General features: G+C 41.8%; 1 protein-coding gene and 2 long non-coding RNA genes across 3 annotated transcripts; 1 reads left to right on the forward strand and 2 right to left on the reverse strand.

The window, feature by feature from the left end:
- Nucleotides 1–10,406: 10,406 nt before the first annotated feature.
- On the reverse strand, nt 10,407–10,869 carry LOC121704037. The gene is made up of 3 exons (XR_006030213.1): nt 10,686–10,869; nt 10,546–10,596; nt 10,407–10,437 (listed from the first exon to the last, which is right to left on the reverse strand). It is a non-coding gene; the product is annotated as an uncharacterized LOC121704037 (long non-coding RNA).
- A 718-nt stretch (nt 10,870–11,587) lies between these two features.
- LOC121701849 lies at nt 11,588–12,726 on the reverse strand. The gene is made up of 3 exons (XR_006028284.1): nt 12,239–12,726; nt 12,006–12,127; nt 11,588–11,884 (listed from the first exon to the last, which is right to left on the reverse strand). It is a non-coding gene; the product is annotated as an uncharacterized LOC121701849 (long non-coding RNA).
- A 4,329-nt stretch (nt 12,727–17,055) lies between these two features.
- On the forward strand, nt 17,056–18,774 carry LOC121697073 (the record flags this gene model as incomplete). Its single annotated transcript, XM_042078355.1, is given in 2 exon segments — nt 17,056–17,775; nt 17,777–18,774. Coding segments are annotated over 2 exon segments (1,692 nt in total), but the record flags the coding sequence as incomplete, so codon positions are not given.
- Between the last annotated feature and the right edge of the window lie 5,208 nt (nt 18,775–23,982).

The raw sequence follows: 23,982 nt of genomic DNA on the forward strand, positions 1-23,982 counted from the left end.
AGGCTACATGCTACTGGACACCTTTATTTCTTCTCTATCTATCTATCTATCTATATACCTACCTACCTACCAATCACATTTCACATGTCAAATAAAGCCAGCTGATATCTGATAAACGGGTCCGTACCACACACAATAAGCGGATCTGTATTGCATATGATAAGCAGATCTGGAACACCTCAGTAACACAGACTATCATACGGAACTGGGCCAGTCTTAGCCCTTATTGGAACCAGATCCGTCAAACGGATCCAGACCAGTTTTGGACCGATATGTGTTTGGACGCCGGATCAGGTCCATTATGCAGATCCGTGCCGGACGTTGTGGTAGGTGTGGCCCAGTTCCGTCCCAGTGTATGTTTGCTATCTGGGGATACTATGCATCCTGATAAAGTTCCCTTGGCCTTTGTAATTAACAGATAGCCCCACATCACATACCCTTCACCATACCTAGATATATCATGGTTTTATTTCAGTTAGGCTAATAGCTGGTTTGATTTGCATGCTACAGATTATATTAATTGCAAAAGAAATGTTGACTGGTAAGTTATTCATGACTGCAGATGCTGACTTGCCTATTTCTCGATCCCTCGACCGCAGCAACGCTACTTCCTAGTTTACCTGAGTTACAAGAATGCCCTTTCACTCCTGTTACAATATGCTGTAATTTATAGCAGGTTAAACAAAAGTGAGAACATATTGTGGGGAAAAATATACTTACCATTTTGGTACGCTGTTTGTTCAGCAATTTGATCTGATGATCTAGCGTAGTCTTCCAATTTTTTAAGAAGCTGCCGGCCTCTTTTCAGTGGAATTGAGCTGGAACCAGTTTAAACCAGTGGCAATAACGTTAGCTTCGTCATTTTGACTGACATCCCGAAGACATTTTAAAATTCCGTGCATTTTGGCTACAGCATGGCTTAACACCATTCAAAACATACAGACTAAAGCTGTATAAGGCAAAGTAAGCTAGCAACGTTAAATTGTCTAACGTTAGCTTTATATACAAGCGGCACAGCCAGTGATGTAACTTACAAGTAGCTAACATTAACTAGCTAGCTAACTTTATGTGCTGCTTCGTCAGGTTGTTCAATGATATATTGAGTCTAAAAATATGCAAGAACGTTAGCAAATTACCAAAATGTTAATGTACCTTCTCTGAGTTTTCGTGGTGGCAAGTTCTGCACAATCCTTCATACCCACACACCGTTTCACTTGGTTTCACTGGGCGCCAAATCTAGACTGCATTTTCTGGTAGGAGTCTTCTGCACGCGAGTTTGTCACGTCCGACCATCATAGACCTCTGGAGTCTAACTTGATTTCTATAACTTGCTAACAAGTCGCAAGTTAGCTCTGGGGTAGCAAAAATCAAATTGTGCCGCCTTCACGTACCATTGATTATAATATCTACTCGAAGGTTGAAGACAAAAATGCGTTCAGGAAAACGTCTGCGTCTCCGATTTCGTCGTTTCCCTGCGCGAGAATTTAAAAGGTGATCTCCTTATATGGGCATAGATGGTAGCTTTTTTTGTAGGCGAACTTCAGAGGTTTGTCAGAGCATCTTCATGTGTGGTGGTCACATCACATGGTTAGGCCTACTGTTTGCAAATGTGAACTTGAAAATATGTGCAATTAAAACAAGTAAGCCAATGAAAATCATTTGAGAATTGTTGTACAACAGCTAGAGCTCTTACAGATCAGACTAATTTATAAAACAAATAGGTCTGGATGAGCATTACATTAGTTCACTTAGAGAGCTCTCTGATGGATAAGCCTGAGTAAAATATGAGATATATAAATTGAGCAAGTCTGAGTATTGTATAAGCCTTTGCTGAGATCTCTTTTGTAAATCAAAAAAGGACTAAACTGAGATGACTAGAATGAGAACGGTTCAAGCTTGTGAAGAGATATCTTTTACAGAACTGATGGAGCCTAATCTGAGATTTACCAAAAAGATCACAGAGTTTACAGAGAGAGCTCTCTGGTGGATCAGCCTGAGTAAAATATGAGATGTATAAATTAGACAACACTGAGCATTATTTAAAATATTGATGAGCTCTCATTTGTATATTAAAGGGAGTCTACACTGAGATAACTTAACTCTTTTGCTCCAGAGACAAACCTGAGAAGCGGGAGACAAAAGCAATTAACTCATTTTTATATCACTGTGATCTCATTATTGTCTAGGAGAAACAATTGAGAAAGAGAGGAGCTCTCATTTTAACATTTTCTTTCCTCTGGGTACTTTAACGGCACCGACAATCAAAAAACCCAGTGGAAACTAGATGGCAGAAGTGTGTAGGCCAATCGGCCCACCATTTTTTTCTACTTCGCCAGTCAGCGCATTCTGACCACGCCTTTTTAGGAGGCAGGAACTATGTACAATTCCATTCCATTGTAGAAGCCTGTGCTGCTTTATCTTTGGTTAGGCTAGTCTGTCACAGCTAACTTCAAGCACAGCTTACACGCGCAGAAATTAAAATTCAATATCAGCATCACGAGATTCATTATCGGAAAACTTGAAAGCGAACCCGATGCAAAGCCAAAACGAGAAAAAGAAACTTAATACATGATGTCTTTTTAAATCAATTTCTTGACCTTTACCGTTTCATGGATTCTGCTGAGAAACTAGTTCGCCACACACACTGGACTTGAATCACGCATTTTTCAGAACGCAGCTGATCAACCCGTCTACTTTCACTTTCAATTAAATCCACTAGTAAACAGAATACACTACTTGCGGTGTGATATTCGGAAAGATGTGAAGCACAAAACCCGTAGTCATTGTCAGCGGCCTGTTATAACAATGGCCTGTGTTATACAGATATAGCCTACCTCTGACTGACAGACCACCCCCCTAAAAAAACTCATCGGATCTATACGAATTGTGTGGGTCTCATTTTCAAGTAGAAAATTCACGGAATTCACACCCCTGTATACACCAAATCTAATTATGTCTAGGCTACATGCAGAACATTGAATGTTATTTCAATAAATTAATGAACAATGAATGTTTCCGGCTCTGCGGGAAGTTAACCAGTTATCTCGGACTGCCCGCTCACTCAGTCGCTTGAGTTGATTTGTGGAGTTGTGGTTGCCTACGAAATTGTTACATTTTTGGCAGCTACGATGGCTAGGGCTAGGACTAGTAGGCTAGCTAATGTTGCAAGAGGTTTGTCTGTGGCGCTGTTTATCGTTTTAGATTGAATTGTAGTAGGACTTAACTGATCCGAGTTAATGATACTTAGAGACTCGCGACTCATGCGTTAATTTAAAGATACGGGGGAAAGATCCGAGTGAATCACAACTCAGAAAGGCTTAACCGTCACAGAAGTAGCTCTAACGGAATTGTCTTTGTCGTTAACGTTAGTAAAAATGCAACGCTGGCAAACTGGCTGGCTCATTAACATTACAGGTTAATGAGGTCCATGCTTCACATTATGTTAACGTTAACTTACGTTGCTTTATCACATCATATACTGACTGTCTAATGTTATTAATCCCCATGTACAGTCAATGGTTACTCCATGTTGAGATGGCATACATTAAGATTGAGATATTTGAAAACAGCAAAAACGAATAAAACCGAGTAAATCATGCATCGACTCTTACGGGAGCTGTGTGCTAATCTTCACTTCAACGACTAACTTAGCCTACCGTTAACGGTAACGTCAGAGAATGTCTAATAGAGAGCCGCAGTCCCGCCTGTTCCGTTTGCCTCCATGGGACCTATCTTTCAAAAAAATTTGAACGCCAGTCTATGGCGAAAAATAAATTACTTTCTGGTCCCGGTTGACTTGTGCATTGAATTACCCATATGATGTTTGTCAATTTTAAAGACAATTTTGCATGTAAAGACATTTGCAGATTGTTTCGTAACTACTGAATTACAACATTGTGAAAGATCATAATTCCAACGGCTACAAGCCCATCAGGCGCGCTAGTGATGTTAGCTCATTCACAGCCACAGCCACACTAGATTGTACAAGCATACCAGCAACAGGTCTTAATTGGGCTTTCCTTGCCGATGAAAATACCATGAGTCAGAGGATTAAACACATCAGGTAAGTTGTATTCGTCTATAGACTGTACATTAGATACTGTTAAGTGACATAGCAGGCAGCAAGATTCAACCGTTAACTAGCATAACAGCTAATCTTATCGTTTCATTACGTTGGTGACGTACATCGTTCGAGACGAGATGTAGTCCACTGAGCGGATTCGCACAAAACCAACATAACTTTTGAAGTCTATCGAACAACAGTACTTTCTTTACGTGAAAAATTCTCACACTTCATATGTGAAATTTGTGGCACAATTCAAACTGGACCAAAAAATAATTGTTATCTCCATTAACTCCCGTTCATATTTTTTTGAAAGATAGGTCCCATGGACCGTAAGTAGAAGGGCGTGACTTCGGCTCTCTATAAGGGGAGAACTGGCACTCTCGGAAAACTTCCGGTTTCTGAACTGGTTGCAGTTCCTTCTGTGGTTCCACATGAGGGCGCTCGTCCACGAGTGCAGAATGCATGGAGGTCTATGGAGCTGTACCCCTCAAAATCCACTTTTCTCGGGATATAATTTTTTTTCAAGTAATTTGAATATTGTATTCGAAAGGGGAGGCAAAGAAAATACACTTGGTTGAGTATATTTTTTAAAGTCACTTAATTGTTCTAAAAAGCCTTTCAAACGTGTCAATGACATCATTCATTACCACAATTCCAGCGTGTTATGGGCAACAACGACCCAACCAGTAAGAAATCAAAAGTACTCGTTCATTCAACTTTTGACCTATAACCCATGTTGAAGTTATACAAACTACAATCAAATCTGAGATTTGTCAACGACAATCAGGTGAAAGAAACAAATTTAGCCGTCTAGCTCCATTGACTCCCATTCATTTTGCACTCATGGCGATCGCCCCCAGTGGAACTCTGGTGGAACTGCAACCAAAATTCGGTACAATGGGACTTAATACGGAGTGGCCAGGCTCTCCGTAGACGGGCTCTGGTAACGTTAATGTAGCTGCTAACGTTAGCATGTAATTCACTGTCCATATTTCTGTTGCTAGCTCATTAGTATTCACCATACTAAATTGTCACAGTCTATAATAAACATAATAAGCTCTCTTAGACGTATTTAAGAACAACAATAGACAAAAAAAAAACGTTTCAGTTGATACGCAACACTTACCAGACAAGAACAAACCGAAGACTGTTGTTTGTGCTGTTTAGCTAACTCACTGCCGCAAAATTCATCCAGCCAGCTAGCCTTCGTCGACCTGCGTTGTGGAAAGGAGAAGGGGGCGGATTTCACTCGACAAGGGGCGTGTTTGACTCGCTGAGTGGGCGTGCCTGAACGCGACTCCTCTTTACTGCACATGCTTCAACTTCTGCTGCGCAAGCGCACTTCAAATTGGCTCCAAATTTTCCAAGATGTTGTCGCCTTGGCGGCTTCAATTCCATAGAACACTGCTGAATGCAGCCACACTGTCCAGTTCTATATATACAGTCTATGCTACCAACAGGTTTTTGATGGGGGTGCCTAGCCATGCCAATAAATCACTGTTTTACACCATTTACGAGGCTCAAAGTAGCTCCACACTTCATTGGTAGACTTCCGAGGACCCTGACATTTAAAACGAGACATTGAGAACTTAGAAAAAGCACTGGTAGTTTATTTACAAGATGATTTATACAGACACAGGGTTCTCAAGTTTTGAGCTCAGCTTGGAGTGAGATTGGGGGAGGGGGGGGCACTCACTCACTCACTAAAATGTTTCAATAATGACTGGATGCAGCCTGCGGGACGGGGCGGGGACATCCACATCCAAGTGCGACGTCACATGCTACGTCATTACGTATCGACATTGAGCGTCAGCGTCGCATACCTCATTATTTTGAGTTTTCCCAGAGAATGTCTGGTTTTCCGGAGGTTCCAGAGGAAAATTTGCTTTGTTAATGCCAGCATTAACACTTGCAGTAAAATTAAACCGCCGTATCTCATACGTATTGAGAAAAATATTAGGTTACATCAAAATCGATCTACATGTAAGCCTATACACGGGTTTCCCGGGTTTATAACGTTGTGGACGCTGGTGTACTTGGTCCACAATAACGTTAAACTTAACCTAAATAGTCGGCTGCTGTAAGCAACAATCAGATTTTTGTTGTATACCCCTGTTGTCTCAATGATAATAACATCTCATTTCAGACTATATTTCAGAGTTTGCCGTTCATTTGCATTATTAATATAACATCGTATTTTGTTATTTTTGGCGAAGACATGCATTCCGTTAGGGATATTGAACATTCTCTAACCATCGTGATTTCGAATTGGTGCAGTTTTCAGCACATTGGTGCAGTTTTCAGTTTTCAGCACAAAAACTCATATTATTCTTTTCATGGAGAGCACTGCCCTATGCTGTTCTATGCTGTTCTATGGTGCTTTCTGCCTCTTAGTTGTGCACGCATGTTTTCGTGACTTGCATAGAAATCCATGGACTTAGGGCTCATATGACTGACGTGTAGGCTACACCATCCTTTGGATTGTATTGTTTAGTATTTATATTATTTTTGTCGACAGGGTTGTTTGAAGAGCATGTACTCCTACAATGTAGGTGTGTAGAAGTCAGGTACATTTTTAGGAATACAGTACACTTAAACAGATGTAAACTATGTTATTGAACAAAAACAAAAGTTTCATAATCAATTCAACTTGAAAAAATGTGTAGATGAGTTCTGGTGCAAGCTGATGTTATGTGGTGTTCGAACAAATGCTGTCAAAGGCCCAAATTCATGTTTGTCCCGTACATGAACCAGGAATGTTTCACAGTCTTGATGGCCGCTGAAGTGAAAGGAGAAGATTTTCCATATTTTCAGTGTCTATTTGGACGAACTGTCTGGCCATCACCTCCTCCAGCTCTTCTGCCTCCATTGCTAAGATCCGTGGCAGCCAATATTTGTTGAGCATGAGGCCACTATTTTTGTGCAACCAGTCCGCTGCCCTGGTTGCTTCTTTGAAGAGCTGAGCAACAAAGATTAAAAGACAGTTTGGTCAATTAAATGTTTTCAGTATAGTACATATAGGAGTCTTTATTGTCCTATAAGGATATATAATTAATGTTTCGATACCGATACCAAGTCAAGAATTACTTTTTTAAAAATGTATTTGATTTGGGGGCCCCACCACCTTGACATCATCATCAGTAATATTGAATATGCTGTAGTGTGATCATTCACACCAGTGGCCATCCCAGATTCTGCTTGACTCTCTCCACACAAACACACATGGAAAATGATGGCTTATGTCATATTTCATATATTCTGCATAATTACTAGTAAATATATTTAGCAATTTGAAAACTATTCTAAAACTATAACTATTTTTAAACTATTACACTTAGGCATAACTTTAATGTGGTGTGTAGGTCTAATTGAGTGCCTGTCACTTTAAGAGATAGCCTATGTGAGAGTAATTGACCTTGTCTCACGGTTTTAGTCTTTTTGTCGTTCGTTCTCATGACACAGTTCGCGTCGTTCCGTTCGCCAAGATGATTCGTTCTGAATCGTTCGTTCTTTCGTTCAGTCGCATTTCCGGTAGCCTACAACGTAGTTCAGCGGTGAATCATGGAATGCAGGTTCTCAGCTCCTCGTTTGTGAAAACGGTCAACACAACACCGTAATTGTAGCGGCAAATATAGCTGCAACTAAATGATTATGTGTACTTTTAGACAAAACAGCAGTAGCTAATGTGTTCATTCACCTTGACATTAAATTGACATATTGAAGGTAAATAGAGTAGACTACGGCTAGATCAGCTAATTTCTTTTTTAAAAATGTGTTCATTCATAAAGGAACAAAGACCCAGTAGGCTATGCCGACAAACATGTTTAAAGGCTTGGCAGAAAGATTATATTGATGAAAAGGTTTCAAGTCCCCATTTTGCCTAGGCTACAGAGCCATAATCACTCTGCTTCTTCTGCTTCACTCTGCCAGGAACGAGTGACTGACTTAACGAGCACGACAGACCGAAGTGAAACAGGTGGGGGGTCAGTGACACAGTAAATACAAAGACAGCATGCATTTACCATTAGACAGATATTTAAATGTAAATGCCAATATTGAAATGTGAAATGGAATTGTTAATGTAAACCATTATCGTTATTTTTTATTGTATGCTCTCCCACTAGTCTCACTAGCCCATTTTTTTTTTTTTTTTCATGGAAACGGTTGCTATGCTTTCATGCCCCTCATTGGCTAATTCGATAGGAACGTTTTAGAAACAATACAGACAACAGCATACGATTGGTTTGGCTCTCGCCTTAGGAAGCTGGGCCATAGGCATTCACAGCAGCACTAGGTCAGTGAGATTCAGCGATGAACGAAAGAACGAACAAGAACTGGAAAGGCGAACCAGTTCAGGTCGCTCAGACCCGTTCGAACGAACTAGTTCGTTCGCGACCGACCCACCTCTATTTTAGTCTAGTGAATAAAAGTTGCACATAGCGCATAAGAATATGTGGATGCAATTAATTATGTTTTATATGTCATTAGATAAAATAAATGTTCAAATGTACAAGTAAATGTACAAGTCGAAGAAAATCTTTCTGGGATCATAGAAGAGATAAGTGTCTTGCAAAGTTCATTAATGATTTTAGCGAGCAATAATTGTCAAACGTGACCTGAGCTAGCGGGATAGTTAGCAAGGATCTCTCTTCAGATGTAAAAGTTTGCCATGGTTGCTTAGCCTATTTCCAAATTACATTGAACCCAAATAGTAGGCCTAAATGACCAAAATCCCACAGCCTAGGTAGGTTAGCAACCCAAACTTGTGAGATGCAAGTGAGCAAATCAACTTAGCCTATTATGATGTGTTACCATAGCATCACTTGAACTAGCAGCCATGTCTCGCTGTTTATAGCACGACAGCTGCGCTTACGTGTGTGAGGAGAAAAGACGCACAGCCACAGGTTAAGGGAGGAGGCGCTAGAAGCATCCCTTGTGCACACGCATATTACTTCAAAATCACCACATCCGTGATTCGTGGAAATGTGTTCGCAACACAGGCGCTCAAGCAAGCGCTCCTGCAGGTGTAAGCTACGGCTGTACCTTACCAACAGGCAACTAGAAACACTTTCCAAGTTGACCTAACTTTCCAACTCTGCACAGTATCCCATTAACTGCATGACAGTGGGCTATTTACAATATTTATTATATGTAAAGTAGAGTTTGTAAACACGTTATCATCAACTTAATGCACAAACTTTTGTTTGAGCAGGAGAGAGAATAACAATGAATGGACGCAGCAACTACAAAAATTGTAGCGAAGGCTACTTGCTGCTTTCTTTTACTGTCTATGGTTGCTGGTTAACAGCACATAATAAGCTTATTTAAGCGAATTCACAAACTCAAGACTTCAAGGCCATCGTGGATATAAAACATTTTTTGAAAACAACGAAAGGATGGAGGGAACATAGCAAAGTTTTGGAGTTATTTCAGATGGGCTACAAGGTAGGCAAATTTGTGGTGCTTGTCAAAACCTTAGCGCAGCTGGAGTAATGCTTATAGGCTGATGTTAAAGCGCACACGATGTTTAAAGCCATACACAACGGTAAATTGGAACAAAACTAAAGGTAACTTTAGCCTTTATAGGGCTGTATAAAGTTAATATTTATTAAAATATTATTTAGGTCGTAAAATTAATAGGTCGTAATTAGGCGTTGTTGTTGTAAAGATATTGCATGTAGATGTACTATATAGGCTACTAAATTTTTAGTTGACCAATGCACGAACAAAGCCGGGAAACGGACAAATATTATGAAGGCTTTGAATGTTTCCATCTGTGCACAGGGTGTCTGTAGATCGGTGTGCATAGCATTCATTTCTGCAGGCCTGTGGCCATGCATGCGCCCTTAAAATAGCATCTGAATTCGCGCCACTGACTTAAGACCAGAAGGTTCCTGGTCTGTGCCGGAATTGTTTTCTGAAACGGCAAAATATCAACAGGGACCACTTGCGCCGGAACACGCCCCCTCTTTTCGCTGAAACGCCCCCGTGGGCGCACATGTACCTGTGGAGGGAAAATTCCAATATGCACTGACTGCAAAATAGGAAAGACAAAAGCGCGAGTATACAAAGTCAATTGCGCTGGAGTGCAAGAGAGAGCCCAATGTGTTAGAATTAATTAGTCTTGCCATTCATTAACCTTCTCATTCAATTGAGCATGTTACATATGCATACCTTGAATAAAGGGTCATGTGGTTTACAATGACCAGGCACCACCACCTCCTTAACCAAGGGATGTCATTCTAATAAATTGAGAAAAAACAGCTTCACATTATGGCCTAAATGTACAGTATATCAAAATAACAGTCAGATGCTTACGTCATTACCTGTGTGAAGTCAAATGTCCAGTCAAATGTCTTATAAAGGGCATACTGTGAAATGGAGAAATCGATTTAGAAAAGAGAATTGGTAAAAAACATTTCAGACACACAGATCTATGAAACACACACACACACACAGTCTGCACATAAATAACTGACCATAAGCATGAAGATGCCACAGTCATCTGGCTCAGTCTGGCCTGGAACATTCTGCAAATTAAGGAATACAATTTCTTTGCCACTCCACAAAGCCTGAATGAAAGGTCTGTAAAGACAGTTACTGCAGCCTTACTGCATACCTTGTTTTTTATAAGTTTCCAGTGGCCATTCACTAACCCTGTTGCTATGGAGCTGGGAATGTAAGGTAGAACAATATTTAGGTGTTTAGACAAAGAGAGAACTTAATGTAAAAAAAGAGGGGGGGGGGGGGGGGGGGTGGCTGAACTCGAACTGAACTTGTGTGGGAATGGTGTACAATGAGGGACCTTACTAACCACCACTGCCAATGTATATCACTTGAATGCACCTGAATGATGCACGGCAGCCATAACTAATGGTGCTCATGCACTCACTACACAGCTTAGGGTTAGCAGTAAAGGTAAGAATGACACAGCCAATTAAAATGCCAATTGTATCAGTCACAATATGGTTGAGTAACCTAGGCTTGACACATACAGTACCTGTAAGTGAAGTGAGGGAAACATCAAGTGTATATAATGTAAATTGCCCCAAAGTCTCAGCATGTCCTTAAGATAAAATTTGGGATTTTTCTTCATGATTCATTTAACACTTGGACACCACTCACAGAGGCCATAGACAACAACCAAATGATCAATGGTAGCACAGTAGTTTGTTCGGCAAATGCAGGATTGCCAATTGATGCAGAACTGATTTTGACTGTTACATTTCCATTTTGGAGAGACCTTTACTCTCAAATGGTTTGTGGAGCCTTATATACTCTGCTTTACATTGTGAAATGTTTTGGTTACTGTCTTTGCCTTTGACAAGAACCTCCTCTGAACAGTATGTGGAAAACAGAGCTAGTGAGCGGAGCGCGAGCTAGCGAGGAGCGGAGTGGATGGAATTCTGTTGGAGTGCGGAGAGCTTTTTAATTTAGAGACCGGAGCGGCCGCCTGGTTCCACTCCAATTTCGCTCCGATACCGCTCACACCACGAGTCTGAAGCATCAGCTCCACTCACTAGCTCTGGTGGAACACAAGATGGAACATTGAACAGCTCTAATATCTCATTTATTAAACCTGAATACGCCTAAAGTCTGCTCGTCCCCAGAACCACTAGGGTCAGCCGAGTCCAGCAGATACATCCAGCAAAGCTTGGGCATCAGAAGCTGTGAATTACAAAGTGTGGAGGCAGTCCATACCAGTTAGTTGTGTGTGTGTGTGTGTGTGCGCGCGCGCTAACAGTCATACTGTACATTTGCTTCAATTGCATTATGGTTCAGCCATAATGACCGCAACTCCAGAGGCAGATCGCCAACCTTTTAAAGTAAAATATACAATGATTATAAACCTCAACATTATAAAACAAATTCATCATGTATATTGATGACTACAGAGGATATTTTAAGAACTATGTACATGTACTGTAATTGGATGTACCTGTACTTCTGTTGTTGGAAAGAGGTGTTTCAAACGAGGCAGTCCACAACAGTTTAGCCCACACACTGATCTGCAGGAGCTGCTAGTGGGGCTTGCAGGTGGACCTGTTATGTCTGTGGGAGCTGCTGGTGGTGATGTTATCACAGTAATGTAAAAGTTGTAAGGTTAAAAAACTGAGAATGCTGCAGTTAACATTAATTACTTAAACTGTCTAATTGAGTCAAGACACTTACCAATTATTGTCTGCCCATTACCATCAATTATGATGTCCACTCCTCCAAAGTTTTTTTTTTTCATGGCATCAATTTTGAGTCTATTTCTTCTTGTGTTGTAATTATGGATAATGTTCCTCATCAAAAACACATGATTAGAAGGTAAAAATATTTTTAAAAGAATTGTTTTTGTGCATCCCTGCGAACAGCTGCTCGGTGCATTGACTATTAACCCAGCCTCGCAGTTCAGCACCAGCTCCACCTTCCCGAGGGCATTTTTGGGGTCCTTGGTATTATTCTCATGGAATCTGTCATACAAAACATAGTGCTCCGCAGATCCTGTGACCGGATGCCCGTTAGGATCACAGACAGTCTTTTTTGTGAGCAGCCATGGAAGGCTGACCTGTGCACTACCACCTCGTGCTGCCTCCAAATTATCTTCTGTTGGCTCTAGCAGTCTGCCATCATGAGGCTTATTTAATCCCGTAGACCACAGCACAAGGACAGGTAACCACAGCCCACCCACCTTACAAAACAAAATCAAATACATTATACATGTTGAGGAAGGCGGTGTAAAAGCCAAACATAAATGCATAATTCAAATGCCACAGGCTACACGTGGCTACAAAGGCCTCAAAACCAAATGTCTCCTGATTGAAAGGACAAGTGTGCCTTTACCCAATTAGCCACATCACAGAAGCTCCGCCTGTACGTCAGTGCTATCCCTATGATGTGACCCTAACCCATCCTATCAGTTGTATATTGTCAATGTGATAATGGCACCAACCTACCAGATGCTCCCCAGATTTGAGAAAACACTTCGTCATAGGTTGCCCTTGACTGCATCATCTGCTGTCGGAGGCGAGTGACCAGGTCCATCCTCGAACATAGTTGTACTACTGTAGAAGTTTCGTACCATTCAGGGCATTATTAGTGGGGTAATTTACGAGATGCTAAGTTGGTTCCATTACGCCTGCAGGAAGTCATTAGTTTTTGACAGCGCTACTCGACCAGGGTTCGACCAAGGGAAAACAGGTTCTGGGAAGGTGTTTAGCTCGGGTTCATGGTGCAAAGGACCCTAGAGTGAAATTACTCCGAACCATCGCTTTGAATGTAACGTATTGGAACATTTAAAAGGCACTTTAATTAACGATGTGTGAAGTTTGTCATTAACACTTGTATTTTTAACATTGACTTGAAGAACATGTGTCATTTGAGTTGACATGATGTGAGGTGAAGACGGCTCAGTCGGCATGCTGAGGTAAAAAGGGGCAGCCGTGGCCTACTGGTTAGCGCTTCGGACTTGTTCCTGGCTGGCAGGTGGACAGGCAGCGATGTTGGCTGGCAGGTGGTAGTGCAGCGATGTTGGCTGGCAGGTGGAGGGGCAGCGATGTTGGCTGGCTGGTGGTTTGTGGAGGGACAGCGATGTTGGCTGGCGGTTGGTAGGTGAGGGAGCGTCTCATCTTTTTGTTCTTGCTTTTGCTTCCAAGATGTCTGTCTTTCAAATAATTTTTTTTCTGCTGTTTTTCAATTGTGTCGCCTCAATCCTTAATCTCAACCTTATATATCTTTTGTAGATTTTCTGTACACCACAACAGGAAGGGAGCCGGCATGACAGTTCCTGAATTCCTTCCTCCAAAACACTCACAACATTGGTCAGCTCCATGAGAGTGGACCCAGCCTTACTCCTAAAGGTCTTCTCAATATTCTGTATGAACAGAAATACCTCTTCGGAGGGACGGCACAGAGCACCTGCTTTAAACTCCTTCAACTCCACCAAGATGCTTGTTTCTCCAGCAGGGCTGTCAGAGCCAGCATAGCCAGCAAGATGGTATAAGATGCATTTCTCCGCTGTTGTCAACTCCGGTGCTGCTCCACCCACTATGACAAGCTGCTCCACTCTGACAGTTGGTCTGCTTGTTTGTTCCACTTGATCTAGGAAATCTGCCAGAAAGTTGTTGTCATCTTCCTGGTAACTCCCAGACCCAAGAGTGGTCAAAAACTGGCCCACAGAGATGAGACGCAGTGAGTGATGGAATTCCACTGGTGTTGGCACAGGGTTTCTGGACCTCACACAGCTGAAGAGATTTTCTAAACAATCCTGTGTGAACCATGATGTCAGCACAAACCTGTGTCCCCTTGTGAGCATCTCCTCCTGCATGGCCATAATTGTGGTTGTTGCCATGATGACACCTGTCTGGACAGGCTTCCAGGCTCCCTTTCCACCAATCTTTATCCCCCAGAACAAATGGATAATGTCAGTGAGGAAATTGACGGCCTTTTGGTGCTCTTCTGGTTTGTGCCTGCTCAAAGCTGTTACAGGATGGCGAGATGACATTAGGTCAAACCAATGATCCATTTGTTCCAGGAACCATGATAGATAGATAGAAAGATAGATACTTTATTGATCCCCAAGGGGAAATTCAAGGTGATGTTGTGAGGTAGGACTGAGGATGCCTTTCCTGCTGTACTAAATATTTCAGACCAGCACTTCTAGCCTTGCTGAAAATGTTTAGGGCAGGACCAACCTTCATTTTATCAAAGTGAGTGGGTGTGATGGAAGCAGATGTTAAATTTGGAGCAATTTTAAACACCATATCCTCCTGGAAACCCAACAAATCCTTTAGAGGAGCCACAGACACCTCGTTAGAGGGGAGGTTCTCTTTTCTGACAATATCTTCAGGTACTACAAAACCCTGTCCACGGACCAGAGCACTTTTTAGATTTTTTTTAAAATGTGGAACGTCAGGCATGAAGTGCACTTTCTTGCCCGGCGTTGCTGGATGTGGCACTGATGTTCTGTTCATATCAACCCCAAAAGCTTTCCACATTGCTCGGTTAGGGCTACTCATGTCGGTGGTAACACAAAGTATGTGCAGCCCTATTGATCCAGCCCTCTCTATTATTTCCTTAATAATTGGTTTATATCTCCATTTGAGGAATTCTGTAACTGTGATCAGCAGCTATCGCCCAAAGCGTGGTGTTGGACCTTTCCTTTTAATGGCCTTGGGGCGATGCACAAAGATGGTTGGAATGGCATCAGCTCTCAGCCTAGTCTTGCTCTTTTTGCTTTTATACTGTAGAACTGGTCTGCTTCAAAATGTGCCTGTAGAGTATGCCATGTTTTGGTTCTGTGCGCTATTTTATAGAACACTTTATACTATACTGTATGCAGTGGCTCGCTGTAATGTTAAACCTCTTTTATTATACACTTCACCATACTATTATACACTTAACCATTTTCTTGTTTAAAAGATATCTACATTTTCAATCAATAAACCACACTCCCCCGCACCAAGTTAATAGGCTAATGACAATGGCCCCACATTTTTGAGATACCCCTACCGGAGGTAGAACTAAACGCAACAATGTTTTTCCTCATCTCTAAGGTCTCCTATATATGAAATGGATTCTTGGCTAAACAAATTTTACTGCTAAGATTGTTAAATTAACAGATATTGTTATACACCCCAAAACAAAAAAAACCCCTAAAATATAGCCTGTCCGTATGGGAGTTAAGGCATATAAACTAGTGCAGATCAATCACACAAGCTCTGAGAACTTTAAAACTTGGTATGTTTATAGTCAGGAAGTTGCTTTACCTACTAGAAAAGACTGGATGTGAATATCTTGATGTATGGAATGAATAGAGACATGAAAACACATACCTAAAATAAGCGAACATGCAAAAAATCTTGCATGAATATCTATGCAGAATGTTTTAATTTACTTTCTGGCTGCTTTACCAGGGATTATCATAGAAACACATATGATGGCTTATGGGAAAGGTGGGGTTGTTCTGAAGGTAAGTGCTGATCTATATTTACATTTAATAATTATACATTTCATATGAAACACAGATCCAATTGAATCAGGTTAACATTGGAATGGAACACCTTTATTAAAATATTTACATTCACTTGAATTTTGTTTTGGTCAAGTCATTACTGAATAATGGAAAATAATATTGTTAGCTTTTGTATGTCCAGACCAGCAGTGGACAGTAGAGCCTACACTGCTTACTTCAACCCTAAGTAGCTAAACAGTTAGCTAAGAAAGTACTTAGCCCTCTGACCAATGTTGCATGTGTAATTCAACTTGATTTGCATTTCAATGAAAATTATGAAATGTATATCATTTTTTCCTTTTCACAAGTGTTTTTAATTATGGAGAATGTCTTACAGGCATTGGATCCAAATATTTGTATAATTTGTGGGAAACATTTTGAAAAGGGCAAGAAAAAAGATCCCTATGTCCAAAACCCCACAGTAGAAGGCCTCTACCTTGGTGAGTTGGTGGAACCAGAAGAGTACTTGGAATGAGACTTCACCCACCCTGTTTGAAACATCCACACATTCACTACATAGTGCAGTATTCAGTATTTTTAACAAACTAAACATTAAAGGAGAATTCCGGTGTGATATTGACCTAAAGTGTGTTGAAACATGATACCGAGTGTGAACGTATGTCTCATAGCCCATGAGGTCGGGAAGTTCGGTCTGGCATTGCTTCATTGTGGTGGAAGTATGCTCGCCCTATATCAAGCGGACCAATCAAATCAGGCTTTACGATGATGGACAGGTGAGCAACAGCCTGGTCTATCACGTCATCTGAGCACGCTTAGATTAGGCTTATGTTTGAAACAAAAACGCTGTGGCTAGAAGGATACATGGCTTTTAAGACCCCATATTGAAAATTCATATTATTTAATGAGGTTGTATCACTGAAAACGATTATTTCTGAAAACTTTGGCCAAAGTTGAGATGTGGGAAAACTTGTGGTTTCACTTTCATCAAGGGAAAACAGCGCTGTTGCATTGCGACATGTTCCCTCGTTCGTTTGAAATCTCTGTGGTAACGCAACTCATCAGAGAGGCTCGTGAAGGGAAAGGAGACTTGACCGTACTGTGGCTGGACCTGGCCAATGCGTACGGCTCCATACCTCACAAGCTTGTTGAAGTTGCCCTGCTGCAACATCACGTTCCCAAAAAAGTCATAGAACTTATCCTGGATTATTACAGCAACTTCAGGCTAAGAGTCACCGTCGGATCGGGCACATCAGACTGGCATCGACTTGAGAAGGGCATAATAACAGGCTGCACAATCTCAGTCATCCTGTTCGCACTCGCCATGAACATGATCGTCAAGTCAGCAGAGTTGGAGTGGAGGGGACCCCTGACAAAATCTGGAGTACGCCAGCCCCCTATAAGAGTGTTCATGGACGACCTGACTGTCACCACCACATCTGTCCCGGGCTGCAGATGGATTCTGCAAGGGCTAGAGAAGCTCATCACATGGGCAAGGATGAGCTTTAAGCCAGCAAAATCAAGATCTCTGGTGCTCAAGAAGGGAAAGGTGACAGACAGGTACCGCTTCTCTCTGGCTGGAGCCACCATCCCATCCATTACCGAACAGCCAGTCAAGAGTCTTGGAAAGGTCTTTGATTGCAGCCTCAAAGACTCGTCATCCATCCAGAGAACCAGCAAGGAGCTTGAGGGCTGGTTGAGATGCGTCGACAGATCTGGCTTGCCAGGGAGATTCAAGGCCTGGATTTACCAGACGTGCAGATATTGGCTATTTCCCATCAACCAGGGTGGACAAGGCCCAGGGAAAACAGCGGCAACATCTCATCCAGCAGGAAGTGCGGGCAGGCGTGGAGGAAGAACGAGCCAGCAGGATGGTGGGTATGGGACAACAGGGAGCTTGGACTAAATGGGAGAATGTTCTGCAACGGAAGATCACCTGGCCCAACATCTGGAGAGCAGACTCCCTTAACATCAGGTTCCTAGTCCAAGCTGTTTATGATGTCCTGCCCAGTCCATCCAACCTCCATGTCTGGGGCAAAGCAGAGACACCATCCTGCCTCCAGTGTCCAGGAAGGGGATCCCTGGAACACCTCCTCAGTAGCTGCCCTAAAGCCCTTGGAGAGGGGCGCTACCGCTGGCGCCACGACCAGGTGCTGAAGGCGGTTGCTGAGAGTATAGCCAAGGCCATTACTACCACCAAGAACTACAGCAAGCCTCAGTCAATCAGATTCCACAGAGCTGGAGAGAAGCCCACTATCCAAGCGAGGGCCAGGTCAGGTCTCCTCACTACCGCCACAGACTGGCAGCTAGAAGTGGACCTGGGCAAACAGCTGAAGATCCCAGCAAGAATAACAACAACACGGCTCCGACCAGATATGATCATTGTTTCTGATTCCACCAAACAATTGATCATTCTGGAACTGACAGTGCCCTGGGAAGAACGCATGGAGGAGGCTAATGAGCGGAAGCGTGCCAAGTACCAGGAGCTGGTGGAGGAGTGTAGGAGCCAAGGCTGGAGGACTTACTGTGAAGCCCTGGAGGTGGGATGCCGAGGATTTGCAGGGCGGTCCCTCTGCAAAGTCCTCACCATGCTGGGCCTCCCCGGTGAGGCAAAGAGGAAGGCCATCAGATCTGCAACTGAAGCCGCAGAAAGAGCCACAAGATGGCTTTGGATCAAGAGGGCTGATCCGTGGAAGAATGCTGCTGGGACACAGGCCGGAGTCTGATCAACTCTGGTCGGGTCGCCTGGGCGAGGGTGTCTTATGTTGAAAGACCCGAAACACCCAGTGACCCCAGGTTACATCACTGATGATGTGTCCCAGCGCATCAGCAAGATGTATCTTTCAACTTCAATCTGATTGACCACCTGTTTGAGGGATTTGCGACAGCCTTTCCCAGGTGTTTAACATGTTTGTAGCATATCACTGTTCAACAGAATTATTTTTAAAAACGGAGGGGATATAGGAGAAGAAGGATGGTTAGTGTGTTTTCTTCCTACACCTCACAGTAAGCTGTTTTGTTGCTTTGATTGGTTAGGTCTATCCAATTGAGTGCAGAGGCATTCCCCCCCCTGTATCGGTTGAAACACGCCCCATAATTACGTCCCAATGGAGCAGTATCAGACTTATATTCTGACTAGAATTGAGTATGACTACGTCAGGCTAACAAAATCCCATATCAGTCAGGCTCTACAAGGAGAGGGAGACAAATTGACATACACACACACACGCATCCGCACACTCACACAGGCATGCACATACAAGCATGCACAAAAGTTTCAAGAGTGGGGGATGGAGTAGGAGATGGAGACAAATTGACAAGTGTGATTTATTTTCACGGAACGGATGTACAGGACTGAGTGGCGGTCATATTTTGTACCGCTATGCGGTACATCTAGTTTTTATTACTCTTTTACTACTTACTTACTTACTACTGCACATATCTGCACATGTTGTTCATACATTGCTCATACTGCATATCCATTCTGCTCTTACAAGACTACTGCTATACACTGCACATATTTATATTTAATTTATATTATTGTAAACCGTAGGGGAGAGTGGGGTGAGATGTGCCAGTTTTTACTTAAGGCCATGATAGTAATGCTTCCAACTACAATATGAACATACATTTCAGGATGTGGTGCATCTCTGGGAACAATCACTTGATTTAAAGTTGATTTTCTCTTGACTGATATGTTTGTTCTGACTGAAAATGACACTGCCACATGACAAAAGGTTGTAAGACAATGTGGTAGAAGCATGGAATCAAAAAAATAAGTGTTTTTGTTTTTTTAATCATTTTTATTAAAAATGGTGTGTCCAAAATTATTTATACCCTTTTTTAACAATCACTGGAAACATCTTTATTTGCATTCACAGCTCTCAAAATGGTTCATAAAATACCTACCAAGCCTCTCCATGTCTCCACAATGATTCTAGACCGCACCTTTTTAGCAGCAACCCGGGTTTTGAGGCAGGGACGATTATTTGCCATCACTCTGGCCTCATGCTCACTTTTTTGATGAATTGAGGTCTGGACTATGGCTGGGCCATAATGTTGATATTGTTCTCTGTTAACCATTTATTGCCTTGTTTGGCTGTATGTTTTGGATTATTGTGTGGTTTAATGGTCAAATGCCGCCTATTGTGGCAGGTCTATTCAAATACATAATGTCAGTATATTTTGATCTCAGACACTGTAATGCTTTATAAAAGCTAGACAAATTCAATACAAAATTACTCATTTAAGGTTTATTTAAAGTTATTTTACAACATCAAAGGGCAATTTTCTACAAGACTATTGTGTCACATGAGCACATCAAAAGTCATTTTCCGTTGTCACACCAATTTCATCCATGTTGTAGATCTTGTGTGGAGAAAAGTTATACCTGAAATGAGATTAAAGTTTTGTTGATCAGAGAAGTTTACGGCAGATTTAGGTAGTTGGATGTGGTTGTGTAGATGTCAACTCTGCCACTGCTACTACCTAGAGATGATGTTCCCCCTCTTTTTCCCAGGCTTCCTGGTCAGTGTGTGTGAGAGAGGGAGAGTGTGTGTGTGTAAGAGAGAGAGAGAGATTGTATACAGGAGTGTCTTTTTGGGGCTGACATGTCAAGGCCATATGATTACCTGTCCATCACTTAAGGTTATCAAAGAACTCCCCCACCTTGTGCCTATTAAAGGCAGTAGCTCTACCAAGAGAGGTTGCTTCAGGAGTGCGGCATGACAAATGACCGCCTGCTTTAGAGGCTGAAAACCAATCACGTCCTAGAAAAGATTAAAAGTGTATTAGCTATATTAGCATATCTCTTCATTTGTGCCTTATTGGGCTATTGTCTTTACATAAGTTGAAGCTATACGCTCTAAATAAGTACCCAATTTTGCTTCTCTTATCTGCATGAGCATCGAGCATTTCCTGGGGAAATAATTGTTAAACTTCCCTTTTACTTTTTTCCCCTTTTTATTAATAAATGCACACTTAGCCAAACCTGCTTTTTCCTCTCTGATCCAGCTGGCAGGGATATCAATGTCATTTCTTTTTGCGTACTCAAAAGCAAGTTCACAGCATTTCATGGGACTTAGACCGTGAAACATTGCTGCTAGTGCCTTTGTATGTTCTGCCAGCTCTTTGTCCATATGTTCGTCAAATACTTGATTGGCAAGTCCAGTTCTTTTATATCCTGGCCTCATTTCTTTTCCATCTATCTTTTTCTTCTCCATGTATCGTTTTAATGTCATCCTGCATATGTTCATCTGCCTCGTCAACTGACGAATGGACTTTCCCTTCTCCACCTCTTTCACTGCTCTGTCCATGTCCTGTAGAGGAGTGGAAGCCCTGCCGGTCTTCCTCTTACAGTATAACTCCGTGGCATGATGGTATATTTCTATTTTTGGTCTAAAATTAAGAATGTCACATAGTTTTAGTGATACAATATAAGAATAAAATGCTCAATTACAATAGAATAATATGTTTAAAATATTTATAAGTGGGGGTGAATTGTGCCCCTGGCACTTAACCCAACCTGACTCTCGCCAGATGAATTTCATTTCGCCTAGCTCCACTCATTCATCTGGGACCAATCCATTGGAGTGTTGCTTCAGAAGGCTGGGCCTAATATAAAAATGCTTGCATATGATTGAATAAGCCACTTGTCCGTCATCTATTGACGTGCTACTTCAACCACTCACATCGAAGCCAACCCGTGACGCTGATAACAGTCTCACAGTCGCTTCTATGTCACATCTATGAAACCCCCGCCCTGCGTCCTGATTGGCTGTACCATAAAATCTGGTGCAGAAATCACTCTCAATGGAAGAGGTCCCAGATGGATGTGAGTGAAGCTAGGCGGAGCAAAGCGAAACGAAATTCATCTGGCGAGAGTCAGGTTACTTAACCCAGGCCCTTTGGCACAAATCACCCCAAACCCACCATTTTGGAAAAAATGCATCATCCATCTGTTTTGAGCTAACATCATGTATAGACTCACAATGTAGCTTACCAAAGCACTAAAACATGTGTGAAATGTTTTCAAACATGTTTATAACTGTTCAGACACAACAATCAAAAAAGCATGATCATAGAAATTTTACTTTGAAAGGCAAAAAACAGTTTTTTTTTTTTAAATGTGCTTACCTCTCATGCAACGAGGCTCTCTTCTTTGCAGGATGATTGAAATGGCTGAGTCTTCTTCAAAAATGTGTGGCCACATGACCAATTTCTTTTATGATAAAATAGGGGGTGACAACTTCCCCGCTGGCACAAATCACCCCACTCTCCCCTACCACTTTCTTAACTGTATGCTACTGTTTACACTGCACTATATGTCTGAATATACTGAATGGCTGTAACCCTATTACCTCAACCTATTCTTGCACTGACATAGTTTTTACCCTGCAATTACCCTGTCTACATTATACTTTACTCTCTTATTTGTCCATATTATTTATGCTGGTCTCTAGACCTTATTCTTGCACTGTTGGACTACTGTTGGACTACTTTTTGCACCTTCGCCATGACACTCTGTCATGGGCAGTTTGACTGTGCCTATCGATACATTCGTGACACTCCTGTTAGTAAACTGGAGAGAGCAAAACATAGGAACATGGTCACATTAATCCCATAAACACCAACCTTATTTTGTGCCTTTTATTCATGTTTATTTCAAGATTTAGTAAGTTTACTATAAGCACTTTTCGCTCTCCACTTTGATGCATCATAGATTTCCATTATATCAGTCATCTTTCCCCTAAAAGGGGGCGTGTATGCAGCACATACAACGTTTCATTCCATTCGTCAGTACGTATTGTTTAGTTTACGGTCTGGCTAGATTGGTGTGGTGTTGTAGTTGTTCTAACGTTACTAGTTGTTGCAACAGCATGTGAAAAAACTACAAAGTTTGTTACACCAAAATGAACGTTAATCTCACGATAAAATAATTAACGCCGTTAAAATAGGTTTCCGTTAACGCTGTTAATAACGCATTTAACTGACAGCACTAATACTTATATTTACCATTTCTGCTGTAAGTGCATGTTGTGTGTGATGTCTGTATGCTACTGAGACCTTGAATTTCCCCTTGGGGATCAATAAAGTATCTATCTATCTATCTATCTTATACTGTTTATAGGAACGTGACATATTACCAAATGTCACGTATGTCCAACCTCTTACGTGTATGTGTCACTTAATATTCATTTCTATACAAACCAAGACGGCGGATTCCCAAAGAAACGCAAGCACCCACACCATACGTTTATCTAAATTAGCTATGTACCAAAAATTACATTTTATTGTGACTCGAAGAGCTGTAAACAGTTTTGTAAGGCTGCGTGTACAAATCCGCTTGGAGCTCCAGTGGAATTTTGAATTGCTGACGAGAATTCTCGGGCTAACCATTGCTGTGAGAAAGGTTGGGAATAAGCACCCACAAGTCCAGCACTAAACTCTGAGCGTGGTAAACAAAATCGGATATTTCAGGCAGTAAAAGCCCCGGTAAGAACCAAACTAGATTTTGTTCAAATCTACACACCTATGGCTACTGAAAAATGTAAGGTTAATTCAGCAAATGTTTTTTTGAAGTATTAAAAAACGTTGTTTTAGAATTTTCGAACGAAATGGTTGGTAATTAGTATATACTGCCTATCTACAGTATACTGATATATCACATTACACTTTTTTGCTTTTTGCACTTACAAGCTACTGTATACTGTACGTTTGTTAATTGATAACTTGTTGCCAGTAAGTTGTGCATGATTCTTATAGATAACATATCACTCACATCAGCAAGTTGTCCATGTCTCCACCTTCCCTCAGTGGTGCAGATGTAGGTTATTGTTGCTTCCCTGAACTTCAAGGTGTGGTGTAGGTGTGACGTGGGGCTATGCTATACTTGGGTGCCACCCCTCCCTCCCCATGTCTCTTGTCTAGGACCAGGACAGAGGAGAATTCCTGCATGTGT

The sequence above is a fragment of the Alosa sapidissima genome, chromosome 2, assembly GCF_018492685.1.
Source record: "Alosa sapidissima isolate fAloSap1 chromosome 2, fAloSap1.pri, whole genome shotgun sequence".
Lineage (NCBI taxonomy): Eukaryota > Metazoa > Chordata > Actinopteri > Clupeiformes > Clupeidae > Alosa > Alosa sapidissima.